At 50.5% G+C, this 18,565-nt stretch overlaps 1 protein-coding gene and 1 long non-coding RNA gene across 2 annotated transcripts; both read right to left on the bottom strand.

Annotated features, from left to right (window-relative positions):
• Positions 1-13,482: 13,482 nt before the first annotated feature.
• On the bottom strand, positions 13,483-16,112 carry Foxl1 (forkhead box L1). Its single transcript, XM_034522915.2, has one exon. It carries the CDS (start codon positions 14,939-14,941, stop codon positions 13,931-13,933), a length of 1,011 nt encoding a protein of 336 aa, XP_034378806.1. The 5' UTR covers positions 14,942-16,112; the 3' UTR covers positions 13,483-13,930.
• A 53-nt stretch (positions 16,113-16,165) lies between these two features.
• Positions 16,166-17,113, bottom strand: LOC143434904 (uncharacterized). The gene is made up of 3 exons (XR_013104759.1): positions 17,061-17,113; positions 16,746-16,923; positions 16,166-16,641 (listed from the first exon to the last, which is right to left on the bottom strand). It is a non-coding gene; the product is annotated as an uncharacterized LOC143434904 (long non-coding RNA).
• Positions 17,114-18,565: the final 1,452 nt, after the last annotated feature.

Genomic DNA, 18,565 nt, shown 5'->3' with positions numbered 1-18,565 from the left:
ATCCAGAGCCCACTGGAGACACAGAAGTGAATAGTGGAAGGAGCCTAATTCTGGCACCCAAGTGCCTGCGTTTGCCTCCCAGCCCCACCCTGGAGAGCTGTGTGACAATGGTAACACTCCACCTTCCCTGACATCGAGCCTCCAGCTTCTGGGAATCTGGAGGATGGGGGCAGCAGCCTTGCATGAGTCCACACTTGCTGAGGTTGTCGTGCTTAGGCAGTGCCCGCTGCTCCTGTTAGGATGTGCCAATCGCCGCTCAGAAATGACCTCATCCCGTTTAATCCTTCCCACTGCCTTGGCGTTATTAGCCCCATTTGTGGGATGAGACATCCGAGGCTCCTGGAGGCTGAGTGACTTGCTAACCACCGGCAAAGCCAGATCCCCAGGCCGATAGGCCTGGCTCCAGAACCATCTCAAGCCTAGGAGGCGCCTCAGTTTGGAGCTGCAAGGTTGGCAAGCAGAAGCCATGCTGGCTATCCAATCAGCTCGGTTTCTCTGCAGGTGCTCTGGGCAGCGAGCAAGCTTGACGCCAGGACACCTTTTCTGTTTTGTTTTGTTTTGTTTTGTTTTGTTTTGTTTTTTGTTTTGCTTTGCTTTGCTTTATTTTGAGACAGGGTTTCTCTGTAAAACAGTCATGAAACTTACTTTGTAAACCAGGCTGGTCTCAAACTCACAGAGATTCACCTGCTTCTGCCTCTCTGCCTCTCTGCCTCTCTGCCTCTCTGCCTCTCTGCCTCTCTGCCTCTCTGCCTCTCTGCCTCTCTGCCTCTCTGCCTCTCTGCCTCTCTGCCTCTCTGCCTCTCTGCCTCTCTGCCTCTCTGCCTCTCTGCCTCTCTGCCTCTCTGCCTCTCTGCCTCTCTGCCTCTCTGCCTCTGCCTCTCCTTCTGGGATTAAAGTCTCTTGCATCACCACCCCTGGCTGCTAGGACATTTTCTGAATGCAGAGCCTCCTGCCCCTGTAATCTGGGATGGTTTAGGGGTCTCTCTTAGGAGCTCTGTTCCGGGAAAGCTCTAATCCCAGCACTGCCAACCTCCTAGGTGGGTAACCTTGAACCTTCACCTTTTCATGAGCTTGTCCTTGTACCACAGGACTGGGCAAAATGAGACACAGAAGAGTCCTCATGGCATTCCCAGGGATCTGGCTTTCCACAAACCAGAACCTGCCTGTGGGAAGGCACAGAAACACCAGGGCACCCAGCCACCTGTGCCTCTCTCTGTGTCTCATCAACCCATCTCACAGACAGCCAGGTATAGGACAGGTTAATAAGGTTCATAAATATCCATGTAGATTAGCTGGTTCTGCTTGCTGGGAGACCTGGACATAAAAAGAAACACTGTAATTCTCAAGCAGGGGCATGGCTGCTACCCAGTCCAATAGACACAGATAACTCCTCAACATCAGTTTTTCCATCTGTTAAATGGAACAATTCACATTTGTTACCATTGAGGGTATTGTAACACCCTAGTGACTTATGAATAAAGGCGTTCCCATCATCAGCCTCTTCTGATCACCAAGAGTCCCAGGGAGAGCAGAGAATGCTGCAGGCCTGAACTATAAGCAGTGAGCAAAGTGGGAACAAACATACACACACACACATATACACACTCACATACACATATACACACACACATACACACATGTACATGCACACACACTCATACAAAAACATATACACTCATACACACATACACACATACCCTCACACACATGTACATGCACAAACACATACACACACTCTCACATACATACACACACATGTACATGTACATGCACACATACATGCACATACACATGCTCTGTCACACACATATACATACTCACACACAACACACTCACACACACTTTCACACTCTCACACACTCTCACATACACACAGACTCACACACACGCTCTCACACACATATACACACCCACACACATACACATACTCACACACACTCTCACACTCATATACACACTCACACACAACACACACTCTTACACATACTCTCTCTCACACACACACATAGGGCTTGAGATGAAAGAATTGCTTCACCACATCAAAAATCACAAATCTATTACATTTTTAAAGCCCAGTGAGGGGCCTGAGCCCTTTGAAGCCAAGGTAAATACAAGTGTTAACAGCTTATTTTAGCTATCCAATTGGGAACCGAGCTGTTTAAATGGACTTAGGTTTCTGGCCATCTCTCCCCGGATGAAGTATTTGTTAGAAATCTGAGTTTTAGTGAACCAGAGTCTTGTGGTGGTCTCCACTTCGTTACTTAATGGGGTCGTTTTTGTGAGAGGTTTTTTTTTTTTTTCTTTTCCTTCTTTTTGGCTTCCCAATAGAAAAGTTAAAAATTCCTTTTGAAGTTTTTTTTTTTTTATTGATGAATGGGCCGCTATAAATAACCCTCAGTGGCGGGACCCCATCTCCAGAGTTGACTCTGCAGTTGAAGAAGCCACGGGAATGAAGGGTGATTTATGGAGCCATGCCATGAAAAGGTTTAATGGGCTTCACACTGTTTAACTTAATCTTTACAGATGTTAAAATAGAAATGCAATTATTTTAACAACTATGATCACGTATTGCCTTGCTAAGAAAAACAAATGACAGAGCTCACTGGATAGTGGCAAGTTGGGGGCAGGGGTTATCCCCACCAGTGAGAACAAGAGCAGGGTGGAGATTCTTCATGGTCCCACCCCTGTCCATGGCAAAAGTTATTTGCCCTCCACTTTTACACACAATCCAAATTACCATCCCATGGCCATTCAGACCAACTTCTAGGGGCTACCATCAAGCCAGGCTCAGCAGGGTGACTTATGGGGCTCACAGGGAATTTCAGTTTCTAAGAAAGACACCCACATTCTCCCCCAGTACAACACTAACCTTTATGGGATGTCCTTCTACCCAGGAACAGGCAACAGAACCCACTAAAAGGCCGGTAAACCCAGAGATGGCAGCTGAGTTCCATGTCCCTCCAGGAAGGAGTGTGGTTGTCCATGAGGTCTCTTCTTTGACTCTTCAGGGAGTGTCCCACCCCAGCCATACCCAGGGTAGATAAATATTGTCTTGGTTTTCACTGGGATGACACTGTCCTGTCCACCCGCTTGAGCCCAAACCCCTCCATCCTTGGTACTGTGACTTCATGCTTAGGAGAAGAGCTCACATCCTCTCCTGGTTCTGTGATATGAGGTCATCACCAGAGATCCAAGAAGACATCCAGGCACCCAACACTGACCACAGAAGCAGCTCATCTGGAAGCTGTGGCTTCTCCAAGGTGAGATGCACTCTCCACTTAGTCATTGGGCTGGGTGGATACAGGAAGAGATGCTTTCTGAAGTGAAACACTAATCCTTCAAGCACTGTCTATGTATGCTTCCCCTCAGGTGGGAGAACTAGGTATGGAATTTAATCCTGTGACAAACGCATCTTCCACCACACAGGCAAACAAGGAAGCAGCAGGAATAATAGAACCTTTGTCCTAATAGGCTGTCCATGGAACAGCTGAGGAGAAAGGTAGACATCTAAGACAGAGCCATTTCCTCGCCCTCCTCTTCTCCTCTCCTTCCTCCTTCTCTTCCTCCTCCTCTTCTTCTTCCTCTTCTTCCTCCTCCTCTTTCTCCCCCTCTTCCTCCTCCTTTTCCTGAGGATTTAACCTGGAGCCTCACACAGGCTAGGCAAGCACATTACCATCAAGCACCCCTGAGAATTTTTTTTAATTAGTGATAGTGGCGATGTGACGATGATGATGATGGTGATGATGTTGGTGATGGTGGTGATGATGGTGATGGTGGTGATGGTGGTAATGGTGGTGATGGTGGTGATGGTGATGATGGTGATGATGGTGGTGATGGGATTGCTATAATGGTGTGATGAAGTTGATGCTGATGGTGGTAGAGATGATGAGTGATGGTGACGACGGTGATGACCTGTGTTCTAGCTACTTTCCTTCGCTGTGATCAAACACCACAGTTAAGCGGCTTATAGAAGAGAGATGGCATTTAGGTTTATGGATCCAGAGATGGTGAAGATCACACTAGTTACCACAGGCTCGAAGAGAGACAGTGAACTGCTGTGATGCTTTAAGCTCTCAAAGCCCCACCCCAGCAGTGTGCGTCCTCCCCCCGCCCCCCAGCAAGGTTACATCTCCTCATAACTGTTTGGGGAAACAGTGCCACCAACTGGGGACCAAATTGTTCAAATGTCTGAGCCTGTGGGGGATATTTCTCATCCAAACTACTATAATGGACAATTACCATGAAGCTTTTCCAAATTCTACAAAAGCACCTGGGTGGGCAGATCCAAGACAGATAGGGTTGTGCCATCCACCCTGGCAGCCACGAGGTGTAAGCGTCCTCTGACCCTGAGTGTGGAGAACATGAATTGTCTAAATGAAGGGTTCCTGTGAACACTGAGCACACACAGGATTTCAAAGGCTAAGCACAAGAAAACAATGTAAAATATCTCAGTAATTCTTCATACTGAATTACCCAATGAAATGCTAATATTTTGATATATGAGGTTGGATATTTGAGGTTAAATCAAATACATTACTAAAATTAGTTTTGCCTGCTTATTTTTGCTTTTTAAATGTAGCCGCTACCCATTGTTTAACTACTTTCTATTGGTTCGTGGTCTAGAAGGAAAACAGACACCAATCAGAGACTGCAGTTAGAGGTGACAGCCTCTAGGTGAGACAGACAAATGTCCCCAAGTCCGACCTTCCATCCCCTGCACCACAAAAAGAAAAGGAAAGAGAATTCCAGAGCTCTGTGAACCTGTCACAGGGAGATAAGATTTAAAAAAAAAAAGTTTGTCTCATGGATTTCGTTCCAACCAATGCTGAGAGGTCACAAAGGGTTCCATGTGGCTGACCAACCCTCAGCATCACAGGGAGAGGACCCTTGTCTAAAGAGCTCGGGACTGGAGGGGGCAGTTCTTGTTTGAGATTTTATCAGGATCTTGAAATGTTAGCACGTGAGCCATCTTGGACATGAGCCCCAAGTGTGAACATTAAATTAATCCTAATTTAATCATATTTCATGCATAACTTGCTCAATCAAAAGGTCATTTTATGGAGGATATGTGGGGGGGGAAGGGAAGAAGGAAGGAAGGAGGGAGCGGGGACAGAGATTGTGTGGCAGTTAGAGGATACATTTCAGGAGCTGATTCTTGCCTTCCCAGGACCTTGTTGCCCCAGGGTCTCTCTCCCTCATGCCCCTGTGCTATGTGCCCCAGGCTAACAGTCTCTCAAGCCCCTGGACAATGCTCTTTGTCTCTGCCTCCTATCTTGCCACAGGAGTGTTAGATACAGATGTGTATCAACACATCTAGATTTTTGTGTGGGTTCCAGGGATCCGAACTCTGATTTCCAGGCTTAGATGACGAAGTGTTTACCTACTGAGTCATCTCGCTGACCCTTTATGAGAGATATTTTTAAAGTGACCACATGTGTTGGACATGTCCCCTGATCTCCAGAGAGAAGGGTTGTGTATTTACAAAACCGCATGTAAGGGTGGGTTAAAAAATGAAGGAAAAATAGACATAAGAGTTCATGAACAAGGGCCAGCAACGTGGTTCCCGTGGGCTAGAATGCTGGCTGTGCAAGTCTGCCTACCTGAATTGTATCCATGGAACCCATATGAAGGAAGAACAGGACTAACTCCATGGAAGCATCTGATCTCCACATGCACTGTGGCACATATGTGCCCCACATATACATCACAAACACACACACATACCACACGTGCACACACATACATGTGCACACACACAATCACACACACATGCATTCACACACAGGCACATACCACACACACACAGGCACACACACGAGAGAGAGAGAGAGAGAGAGAGAGAGAGAGAGAGAACACACATGACCGTGTGCTGTGATTTAATTCGTAAAGATTTTTTAAAACTATACCTGTTTGGATGTTTGCTTGCATGTGTATGTGCACCATGTGATTACTTAATGCCAGCAGAGGCCAGAAGAGGGCGCCAGATCCTCTGGAACTGGAGTTACAGGTTGTTATGAACCACTCGACATGCTGAATATGGAGCTCAAGACCTCTACGTGAGCAGTGATTCCTCTTACTGCTGAGCCATCTCTACAGCCCTGTGATCTAAGTTTCTAAGAAGGACCTTCTTGAATAAAATTATTCTCATCTCCCTGTACATTTCCTCAAACTATCCTGCATCAAAAGAAAAAAAAAATTACTGAATTAATGCATCTCTTTCTCTCTGTTCATGTCTTTCCACAGGCAGGCTGCGTGCAGAAAAAGGATTGTTACATCCAGAGATCTCTGCACTTCACAGGGAATGGTAAACACATTCTGTTTGTAGCACCAGTGAGGATGGTGCTGGTGATGATGGTGGTGGTGGTGGTGGTGGTGATGGTGGTGGTGGTAGTGGTGGTGGTGTTGATGATGGTGGTGGTGGTGATGATGGCAACGGTAATCCTGATGATTACCTGATGGTAGTGTTAGCAATAGTGGTGGTGATGGTGTCCCATTTATATAGGCATTCTGGGGGTGTGGCTCCATGGTAAAACATTTGCCTACTGTGTGCAAGTTCCTAAGTCCCATTTCCTGTACCATAAAGAAAAAAAATCACACACACATAACTACATATGAAAAACTAAATAACATGATGCCCTGGAAACACTCAGCACACTCCTGGCCCATCTGGGTGCCCCGAAGAAGGTTTCTCCAGTGCTTTATGGAAGTCACCTATGTCATTGGAGATCACAAAGACAAGGAAAGCACAGTTATGCTCACAGATCCTCAGAGACTACCATGGCCAAACGCAAATGATATGCAAATGATGTGCAAATGATATGCAAATGCTAGGTCAGATGTAAGAGATAGGCATGAAAGAGCATTGGGAACCAGTGATCTGTGGTTGGCTTCTGCTTCCCTCCTCCCTAAATCCAGGCTTGACATCTGCTGGTCACTGCAGTGCTTCTCAGTGCTGGCTATACGGTCTGCAGGCTCACCCAAGGGAGCTTTTAAAAACTCACTCACCAGGACTTAAGACTCAGCATTAAAGAACACTGGCTGCCCTTTCAGAGGACCTGGGTCCAGTTCCCACCACCTAGATAGTGGCTCACTGTCTTCTGCCAATGCCCTCTTCAGGTCTCTGTGGGCAAGGAAGACATGCATGCAGCTAAAAACATCCATACGCATAAAATAAAAATACATTCTTGAAAAAAAATAATTAAAAACAAGAATTCAGCCATCTGGTCCTACCACCAGCTGACTCTGTCCTCTGGGGACAGGACACAGGCACCAGGAAGCCGTCACCGGTCAGAGTAGGCGGCCCATGGCCTCGTGGCTGTGATCTCATCTCAGTGAATGCCTCGGATAAAACTAGCAGAGACAAGAAACAGAACCCCAGGATTAGGTTTGTTTCTTGCATCTGACTTCCTTGCTGGCTAAGTGGACCTGACAGAGACTCAGTGCTGTCCTCCCCCAGAGAGAGTCTCATCCAGCCTCTGTCACACCACCATACCACCTGGATCCTTGCCAAGTGTCTCTGTCCTCGGGCACCAGAAGGGGCGCTGGTCAGTGCCCACAGGGGTTACCATCACCGCCTCTATCCTGTGCTGAAGACGAAGCACACAGTGCCAACGCCAAGTCCGAAAATGTGGGAAAGTTTATTTCTCCCACCAAACATTCCTGATTTGTAATGTGCTTTCTAAAAGCGTTCTCGCTGATCAAGCCCTTGCTATATTTAGCGGCAGCATTGAAAAGCCGAGTTCTTTACAAGGCGGGCCATGAGACGGAAGGGTTTAGCAAAAGTCTTCTTCAGGCCCCCTTCACTACAGGAGAGGAGTCAGGGATCTCCCTGGCCCCACGGAGGGGACCTGGGTGCTGGGACAGAACCAACAGGCTTTTGTAAATCTGTAAACTCACCAGGCTAGACCTGGGGGTCCCAGGAAGTGTCCTTGAAGCCCTCACCACGCTGCCTGGATACAGCAAAGATGTGTGCAGGGTTTTCATTCCGCTGTCCCTGGGAATCTTTCCCTCTGCCCCCCCCCATATCTCCTGCTGTTCTTCCCCGTTGAGCCAGCCACTTCTTTTGCTTTGTATGTATGTGTTCACATGCTCAGCCCATCCCAAGAGATAAACTAAATGCAACAAAGAGATTCCATGGGGCTAGCCTGGGCCTGCTTGGGGTTTCAGGAGTGGATGGGCAGAGTTGCAGCTCGTTGACAGAGCTGCTGTTCCAGAAACCGTCCCAAGACTGAGAAGTCTCCAATAGAGGTTGGATTGGAGCCTGTCACCCACACCACCCAACTTAACTCTAAGCTGAAGCTGGTAACCCAGGACAGGTTATGTCTACCTGTTAGGGTGACTGGTTGTGTCAGCTCTGTGGAACAGAGGCAGTGGCGGATGTTCCCTCAGCTGGACGTGTGACAAAAGTCAAGACCTAGAGAGTTTGGTGGCTTTGCCAAAGTCTGTAGCAAGTCGAGGCGGAGCTGGTCACTGACTTCACCAGACACAGTTGATGCCTCCTTCCCAAGCAGCCTGAACATGGAGTCCATGTGGGTGAGAGATTGCTGGGAAGCTAGTGGCAGGCAGGGGAGTCCAGAGGTGGGAGCATGCCCTAAGAACAAGGCAGTGGATGGTAGCCAGCTACACAGCAAAGGATATAGGAGCCAGATGACTAGAGCGTCCTGAGGCTTACAGCATCTCTCACTGTACATCATGAGGTTTTGAGTCACCACTAGAACTCAGCCCGGTCAATGTCCACCTGACCCATGAGCCATGGGTCCCCTGGGAGTCATGACCAGCTCCAGACCTTGCCCATCTAAGTGGCTCAGGATTAGTGTCTAGAGCTGCTCTGTCCTCTTGGAAGCTTGCCCAGGAGGGACCGGATCTCCAGGAAGTCAAGGCTCAGCCCAGCATCATCAGAGGCATCCCAGTCTCGCTCTTAATTGCTATCGAGGTGGTCAGGACAGCAGCCACCGACTGGCCCAAGAAGAAGAGCCTCCCAGCCTGTCATTTGGCTTCCTTTAGCTTCCCACACCCTTGTCCTTGCTCAGGCTTACTCTGTCCCAAGTATGCAGCAAATATATAACTCATCTTCTATAAGTCTTGGTACCCAGTCTTCCTTGGGGCTAGAATTACGGCAGGTAATGGCTAATCAGAGGCGTAAGCCAGAAAGGCCAAGGGGATATGGGAGAGGTGGAGCTGTTGGGGTGGAGGGGAGGTTAAGGTGGAGCATGTCCTTACCCTACCAATTCATCTGGTCTCCTCACCTGACCCTCAGCCCCCACAATGCAACCCCCATCATAGATCTGTGGAACCCCAATTTCCTGTGGGACCCTGATTCTCAAACCTGACAGAAAGGGAGGCTCAAGGCCAACCTTTACCCCACAACATGCCCATCTTCCTCCACACCTGGTACCAGTATAAACAAGGGCACCCAAAGATAACATCCCTAACCCCCATGGTACATGTATCCAGCTTACTCCCCAATCGGGCCTATGAGCACCTATCTATCTTGCCCAGGGCCATTGGCACTCAGATGCCAGCTGAAGGGACAGGAATCCCCTCCATCCAGTCTCAGCCCTCGCTGTAGCCCCTCCCAAGTCACTGCAAACACTCTGGCATCTGCCTGGGCCTGCAAAACCTGGCCCTGGGACCTTGAGGCCGGACCAGTGCGGAGGACCACATGTCACTGGGTGGTTTTAAACAACTCTGATGCATAGCAGATGAATTTGCCTTCCCCACAAACCCCCACTCTTTCTTTTTAACAGCGATGGTTTTGTCATTGAGTCTTTCTACTCTATGAAGCAACCGTGTTTCCCGACACCATGAGGCAGAGCAGTGCACAAAACTGAGACTGTGTATCTGTTTTCTCATGTGATGGAAACCTTGGGCTGCTGACACGAGAGGGCAGGCCAGCCCTGGCTCCCATAATTGTCACTATCTGTGGCCCGGTCTTGAACAGTCACTGGCCACTCCTTGAAGTAGTAAAGAGGACACACGGCTCCAGGGTCCATGTGAGAATGGCTGGAGTTAGTGGCCACACCCCGAATGCCCCAGACAGGTCTTGCTTATGTCCTCAGAAATGTGCATCAGACCCTTAGCATCGAAAACATCTGGTCTACAAAGCTCTCTACTGGTAAGAGTGGCCAGGGCTGAGAGTCAGGGTGTCTTCTGAGACACCCAGCCTGGGTTAGCCTCATCGCAGTAATGCAGAAACATGGATAATCTGTCCCCAGGCAGAACGACATAGAAAATGAAACTGTGGTGAGCCAGTTACAGGGCTGGGGAGGTGTCTCAGTGGGTAGATAGATGCCTGTTGTGCAAACTTGAGGTCCTGAGTTCAAATCACCAGAACCCATTAAAAGCCAGATGCTGTAGAGCTGGCAGCTAAGATCTCAGTATTTCTGCAGAGATGGGGCGAGAGAACAGATTCCAGAAGCTGGTAGGTCAGCTAGCCCTGTGTGTGTATACAGAAGCAAACAAGAGACACCCTGTGTCAAACAAGATGGAAGACAAAAACGGACACAGAGCCTGTCCTTTGATCTCCACATGCATGCCATGGCACAAGCATGACCACACTTGTGCACATGAACATGCACACACACACACACAAGCACACACACACAAACACACACACACACACACACACACACACACAGTTTTAAAAGGAAGTCCTGCTTAAAGCCACAGAATTCAGCACTTAATCCAAGTGCCACCTTCATGCACAAGTCTCTAAGTGCCCATGTACACGGCACAGACATATGCAGATATTGCATGTACACATACACATGGGCACAAGTGTTCAACTCCATGTACACACTCATCAATAATCTACCTGTTGTCACATTCAGTGGGCTTATCTGCATGTGTGAAAGAGAGACAGGCAAGAAGGTAGAAACAGAGAGAGACAAAGAGACAGACATGCACACACCCACACAGAGAGACAGAGAGAGACACAGTCAGACATACACACGAGATAGAGTCACACACACAGAGAGACAGAGAGACAGAGAGACAGAGAGAGGAAGACAGAGAAAGACACACACACACAAGACAGAGACAGAGAGTCGCACACACAGAGGAAGAGAAAAACAAAGACAGAGACAGAGAGAGACGCAGTCAGACATACACACGAGAGAGTCACAGAGAGACAGAGTCATCACACAGAGAGAGAGAGACAGAGAGAGAGAGGCAGAGACACAGTCACACACACAGAGAGAGAGAGAGAGACAGAGAGAGAGACAGAGAGAGAGACAGAGAGAGAGCTATCAGAGGAGATCCACTCCTTTGTTCTGTGCAGAGAGACGACCTTCTGATTGCGTGAGAGTAGAATCATAGTCTCCCTTCTGCTTCCCGTTAAACACAACTAGAATGCTGTCTTAATTACTAGCAGACATCTCTCTCTCTCTCTCCCTCAGACAGAATCTCACTGTGTAACCTTAGTTGTCTTGGAACTCCTATGTAGACCAGCAGATGAGGGTGCCCTTGAACTCAGAGATCAACCTGCCTGCCTCTGCCTTCTGATTACTGGCACGCTCCACCATGCTGGGTTTGAAACCATTTCTTGGTCTAGCTAATCAATAATAATAATTTTCTATACTACTAAGCCTGTTAAATACATGGGACCTTAGAGCAGCTGCTTGGCTGTTGAGAACCCAGACCCTGCCTCTTTTCCTCACTAGGAAAGGAGCACACAGACTGAATAGAAAACATCTTCACTGTCCAGTTCTCCAGAGATTCTGTGCCTGATGAAAGTGGAAACTGGATCGACTCTTCCTGCATAAACACACAAAGTGGATACACGCTCTTGCATCCGTCTGCCCCTTTCAAATGATGCTCTTACAAATGCTTTTTGAGTTATAGCCCTAAAACACCACCTTCTAAGAACAGCGGCATTAAATCAGCTGCTTCTTCAAAAGTCAGTTGTCACAAATCAACAAACACGCACAAGACAGCATGTCAAACACGAGAATGGAAAGAAAAACTAAAAGCACCCAGTACCGCAGACGTGCTCACCCTTTCCTCCGGGGCTCAGGGGGGTTTCTGGACCCTTCTCTGCAGCTTGTCTTCACTCTTGGAAGCCAAGGCCGTCAAAGATGCTGACCAGGTTCCCGGATATAATCTCGAGCTCTCTCTTTCCTGCTACACTGTTTGTTTATGTCCTCGTAATCCACTGAACCAGTCAGTGAGAGGTTAATGAAAATAAAAAACCTTTATTCAGAGGACGAACACATGGGAAACATCCAATGGCTGCCTGCTGGCTGTGCTCTGCTCAGTCACAGACACCTGGGTCCACCATGGAGTCTGAGCAATGACCTTCAGGTAGAGCCCCTGCCCAGTACCAGCGTCCCCACAGACCTGGTGGCACCTGGGTTAGGCTGTGAGACCCAATAGTAGTAGCACAAGGCCCAAAATGCTTTCCCAACGCTGACCAGCAGGGGACTTGAGAGTTCTTAAGCACTTTTGCACAAGTCCTGGGAAATGGTTTGGATTTTGTTCCTTGGTTTTGAGACAGGACTAACTCCGTGGCACAAGCTAACCTTTAACTCACAGCAATCCTCCTGCCTCAGCCTTGCAAGTACTGAGATTACAGATGTGATACACAGCACACTTTAGTTGTTATGAAGACTTCACTGTGGGCCTATACCTTAGAAGTCTTCATTTTTGGTCCTTTCTTACTTCAAGAACCAGCACTTTCCTTCCTCAGGAAGTTGCAGAGCCCACCAGCAAGCTTAAACATGGACACCACAAAGGCCTGAGAGTTTTCCCCAAAGTCGGAAGCTGGACTGAACTGTAACTAACTCACTTGCCTTAGTCAGCTCTTTGTTGATGCCTCCACCCCCGCTTTCTGGTCACCTCCTATGTATGAAAGTTTATGTAATATTAGGATCCGGATCCCCGTGGAGGGGTTTGGAGGGAACACAGACTTGGGGTTCCACAGCCTATGTCTGAAGAGAATCCCTGTCCCACACTGAGGAGTGGCTTTGCTCTCCCTGCCTCTCTGATTACATGGAGTCCTTCACTGTGTGATTCTGGAAGTGTGTGTCCTGGGGGGAGAAACTTAGATCTCGAAAAGCTACGGAAATTAAAATCTCGCCTTTGAGTCATAGTCCTTTTGAGCACACACCCTCCTGTGTCCCCTGAAATCTTTTGGCGCCTTAAAAAGAAAAGCAGAATCTAACAGAGACTATGCTGTGGAATGCACCGCTGTGCTACCATAAAGCCAGAGGATGCGCCACACACGGGGTGTCTTATAAGAAGCTACTAGCTACAGCAAGGGGAGCCTGGTTTATAAGCCAAGGAATGAGTCTTTCACTGTCTGGAAGAAGGTTTATCTGTTCTTATTGAGTATTTCCGGTGCTCAGCCTGTTTTGTTCAACCTTAGTTGTAAATGTTAACCAGGCCTACTTCTCTCCCAGACCCTGCGGACCACGGATCATCCCCAGTACCCTGGCTGCAAGCTCCCCCCTCCCACCCCCACCCCCCCCAACCCCCGCTCCAATCCAAAGAGGTCAAAGCCAAGGCCTGTGCCACACGGAGCCCGCTGAGCCTTCCATGGTCCAGATGAACTTCCACAGAGAGCCGTTCGCTATAGCTGTAAGTCCTGTCCTCGGGGTCAGCAGGAGACTGGGGGACTTGTGGTGGGTCATTGTACAACGCCACCGAGGCCAACAAGGGGCTTCTGCTGGAGAGGACTGTGAGCGCAGTGTGCGGCGACCGTATCCTCTACTGGACCCGTCTTTTAAATCTGCAAAGCTACCGGAGGCTGGTTAAGTCATCTTTGGAGATGGCAGATGGCCCCTCAGTGCACCGAGTTTGGCTGGCATGGGTCCACTGATCCAAACCCATAGTCTCTGCCAGGGCAGAGACCGGGGCGACTCCTTCGCCCACAGGCATTCGCTCGCTGGAGGTGGGGGGGATCACGGGGCGGGGAAGCAGCCACTAATCCTCCTTAGTGGAAGCGAAGCACCGTGGCCTCGGGAACCTGCAGAGGAAAATAAGAAAGGAAGGGAATCCCCAGCTGGGAAAAGCCGCCCTGGACGTGAGCGTCGAACACCAGCGAAGCGTTGAAGGGAGGCGGTAGGCCGGAGGAGGCGGCCAGCAGAGAGGAGCCCAGTGCGCCCGGCACGGGCTTAGGGATTCCCGGTGCTTCGGCCCCTGAGGCTGGCTTTGGTGTCACGGCCAAGATGCTGTCGATGCTGAAACTCTTTGACTTGGAGCCTTTAGGGGAGTCGCTGGGGGCGGGGCGCAGAGGGGACCCCAGGTGATGTACTGGGCGCTGAAGCTGGCCGCTCGCCACCGCTCCTGCGCCCTGGACCTTGCGGTCCGCGTCGGGGTCCCGAGTCTCAGGGCCCGGCCAGGGAAGGAGCGCGGGTCGCGCGGTGTCTACCACCGGGGATTGGGAGCGATCCGGCGCGCGCATCGGGCGTGCAGTGGCCAGGTCCGGGGACCCTACATCGCAGGCCACCTCGGACTCCGGCAGCTCGACCCGGGTGCGCTTGGCCTCCGGGGAACCCGCGGCGGGCTTGGGCTTCCTCTTCCTGCGCCGGTAATTGCCGTTCTCGAACATGTCCAAGCAGCGGGGATCTAGGGTCCAGTAGCTGCCTTTGCCGGGCCGCCCCTTCTCACGTGGCACCTTCACGAAGCACTCGTTGAGCGACAGATTGTGGCGGATGCTGTTCTGCCAGCCTTGGCGGTTGTCGTGATAGAACGGGAAGCGATCCATGATGAACTGGTAGATGCCGTTCAGTGTGACCCTCTGCTCGGGAGCGTCCTGGATCGCCATGGCTATAAGCGCGATGTAGCTGTAGGGCGGCTTCTGCGGAGGCTCGACGCGGCCCGGGCCGGCCAGTGCAGCCGCAGGAGCGAAGGCCAGGGGCAGCCCGGGCCTCTCGGGGCTGTACACGTACAACAGCGGCGAGGCTGCCAGAGCGGCCAGCGGGGGACTGAAGAGGTGGCTCATGGCGACAGCAGCCTCTGCACTCCACCGGGGAGTCCTAGGGACTTTGCCCCCAGCCAGGGCCCTCCTGGGGAGCCCTCCGTGTGTCTGCCCTGCGATCTGCCGCTCTCCCCAGCCGCTGCGCGTTCTGTCCCTTCTTCATGGCTTTAAAAATGTTAAATAATTGTTGTAAGTTTGCTATTATGTGTTGACTTAGCGCTGGAAAATAAATTGTCTATGATAAACAGTCCTTGTGTTCTCAGCCCACCCACATTAATTAAAATTTCATTGCTGAAAATCTCCCAGCTCTTCCCTCCACGTGTCTTTTTGATACCAGCCAATCGGTTTCGGGGCTAGTCTTCATTTGTTTATAGAATTAGTCTGTTGATAAGTCCGCCCACCCAAGTTGAATCAAGCTGTGTTTATTTGGAAAAATTTCCGGGCACCCAATATATAAACGCACTGATCTGATGTTTGAAATACCACGTCCACCCCTTGACGCTGTAAGCACACAGTCAGCGAGGCAGGATGTGGAGGGACCCGTGGCTCTCCCCAAGCTGGATCTGCTAGGCCAGAAAGGAGGGATGGAAGTGGGGGTGGGGAAGCAAAGGGGTACACTGTAATCTGGTCTTGGGGATCCTCCCACAAAAGATCTTTTATTTTCCTGAGCTTAATTGGCACTGGAGTGACAGCACCCTTCTCTGCATTTTGGGAGCCAGGAAGACACTAGACACACACACACACACACACACACACACACACACACACACAGCTGAGCACTCCCTAGAGGACTACTGTTCCAGAGACCCTACCTAACGGGGCTCCAGGAGACTCAAAGGAGGAGATCTCAAGAGCCAGCTTTTCCAGAGGGGGAAGCATACAGCTCTGGAAAGCTGAGGATGAGCAGAGTACCTGGTTCCTACCTCCCTAGCTCAGACTGAAGAATACAAAACAATTCCCTTTAGAAAGTGGGGAGAGGGGAGGAAACAAGGTCCTTTGGTCTGGCTAAGGTTGCTGGCGAGGCACGCCATAAAGAGGGGGAGGGTGGCAGCTGGCGAGGAGCTGGTGTTCGTGAATGTGGGTCTTTAGCTCCATACTCTGTACTTTCCTGTTTATAACAAGGAGGGGGGTTACAACAGCTTTACAAGTGTGCACAGCTGCTCGGTGATTACATTAAGCATTTGTAAAGCCTGCATGCTGGTCCCCCCCACCCACCCAGGGGTGTAAGCATCCCCCACCCATCTTGTTTTACATTTAGCCACGTCAAGCTTTGAATCCAAACTCCTGAATGATGCTCGTTCCAAAAGGGGCATCTCTCCAAGTGGCTCCCCTCCAGCGGGGTAGGGATGCAGGTTAACCTTGCGTGACCAGTCTATTCATGATGTCTGCACGCGAGTATTCTTAGAAAGAAAGTAGAAACTGTGTCAAGATCTGGGATAGTAGCTAACCCCTCCCCCACCTCCTTAATTCTTTGCCAAAGAAGAAGGAAGTGTTTGGCGGTGTAGTGAGTAAAGAAACAGTCTCTGTCACCCACTGGAAGGGAAAGACACACTGAGGCTTGGACCAGCAGCTAGTATTCATACTCCTCTGACTGTGGAGAAGTGGAGTGTTGGCCTTCCCGCTCCAAAGGAAGGGATCCAGAATATAGATAGCCTTCATGTTTACGGTGTCCTAGCATCCCACCGCCGCTAAGAAGCCAGCAAGGAACCAGAAAAGTTTCACTTCTGCTTGGAAAAACAAAAACAAACAAACAAAAAGACAAACCGATTTTGGTGAAAGGCGGGCCCTCCCCGATTCCATTTCCCTCTATGATTTCAACATCTCTAACCTGAGTCCAGCACGCAGCTCTGGCTACTGGCCTAGGTCCTGGGGGAAGATTGGTGCCCAGAGGGTCGGGGTGTGCTTCTCTCGGATCCCGGCCTTTCACCTAGAATACCCCTTTAATTCTGGGGTGAAAGGTGTGAGCAACCTCACCTTTGCGACCGGTTCCCTCGCTTCTGCATTCCCTTTAACAGACCCAGATCCAGAAATAAGCCGCTGTCACTGTAAAACTCCCTCCCTCACCTCCGCAGTCCCCGCCAATCCCAGAGCTCTCCAAGACCCCAAGTCTAGCGGGCACCCTCGACCGGTCCCAAAGGCGTACCCCGCTGCGCGGTCGGGGCACTTCTTCCAAACCCTAAGGCAAATCTGAGCTCGATTCTCAAGAAAAACACCGCCCACTTTAGGCGTGGGCTGGTTGCCGGCGGAGACACGCCCGGCAGGTGGGCGGGGCACAGACCGTAAAGGGGGAAAAGTTTAGAAACCTCCAGCGGATTTGCACCAGCAGTTTGGAGGCGCAAGGCCTGCAGTTGGCAGCGTCTGCAGGAGGCTGTAGCCGGTGCACCCGGTCCGGCTCCGGGCGCAGTCTGAAGCCTGGGCTCTCAGGTGACACTGAGCCTTACTTAGCCCTAGAGGGCCAGCTTTGGGGAGACCCTCGCTTAGAGGCATGGCCCAGCCTTTCCAAGGACTGCGACGCAGAAGACGGGAGTCCCCGAGTCTAGGAGCGGATGCGCCCTCGTGCGGAAGCTTAGTCTTCTGAACGCCGACCTGGTTGGGTGGGGGAGCCTGGGAGGAGTGGGTGTCACAGAGAAAAGAAGGGGTTCCAAGCAGGTTCCTTAAGAGTTCAACAACCCCCCGCGCGCGCACACACACACACACACAAACACACACAGCCCTCAGTCCTCCTTGGAGAAGAACCCCATGCTTCTCCAAACCAGACGCCACGGAGCAGAAATGGGCAGTGGTTTCTGCGTGGGATGAGGACAGCCACAGTCCCATTGCCGGAACAAAGCGGATGTGCACTCCTCCCGGAGATTCTGAGGAGGAGACAGGCCCCTCAAAACCCAGCACGACAGCCAGGATCTTCTCCCACTGCCCCTGGGCACACCCAGAACAAAGCAGGCTTCCAAATGAAGGGAGGACTGTACTCTTTATTCAGGAGCACAGGGCTTGTGATCTCACGTACTGTGCTATGTCTGGGGTGGGGAGTCGGACTAGTCACCTTAATGACAACCTAAAACCCATTAGAGACACTAGGGTGGTGGTGGCAGCAGCAGCTGTAGAATCTGATTTCGGAGCAAGAGCAGAATGTGGGGGCGGGGGCGGCCTGCCTCTCTGGCCTTTAGGAAGTTCACGGGCGCACTGGACTCTGGGCATTTGTTAGCACCTGCTATGTGAGGCCACCTCCTTTCTCCCACTAGTATACTTGGTGACATTAATAATAAATGACACACATGGAGATCTCTATGCTCTCCTGGCACTCTCCAAGAGAGCGCAGACAAACGCAGACAGTTCGCGTATTCTGTCTAGTGCATCAATAACTTTTAAAGGCTTATTTTACAGCCGGGTGATGCACCATCTTCAATCCGAGCACTCGGGAAGCAGAGGCAGGCTTATCTCGGTTGATTTGAGGCTAGCCCCGTCTACACAGAGAAACCCTATATGGGGGTGGGGCACTGTGGACAGAGCATCATGACTAAAGTGTACTGAACACCACTGAGTGCTGTGGAATTGTGTGATGCGCTTGTGTTAAATCATTTCACTCCTACAACGATAAGGAGAAGCCCTGAGCAGCTTGCCACAACCACTCAGGAGGCTGAGGCAGGATGA

Source organism: Arvicanthis niloticus, chromosome 18, assembly GCF_011762505.2.
Source record: "Arvicanthis niloticus isolate mArvNil1 chromosome 18, mArvNil1.pat.X, whole genome shotgun sequence".
NCBI lineage: Eukaryota > Metazoa > Chordata > Mammalia > Rodentia > Muridae > Arvicanthis > Arvicanthis niloticus.
Note: the sequence above shows the minus strand (reverse complement) of the source record. Positions and strands in the feature narration are given on the sequence as shown.

Bases quoted from the DNA above. Each gene is read 5' to 3' on its own strand.
- Foxl1 (XM_034522915.2), bottom strand. From the start codon at position 14,941: ATGAGCCACCTCTTCAGTCCCCCGCTGGCCGCTCTGGCAGCCTCGCCG.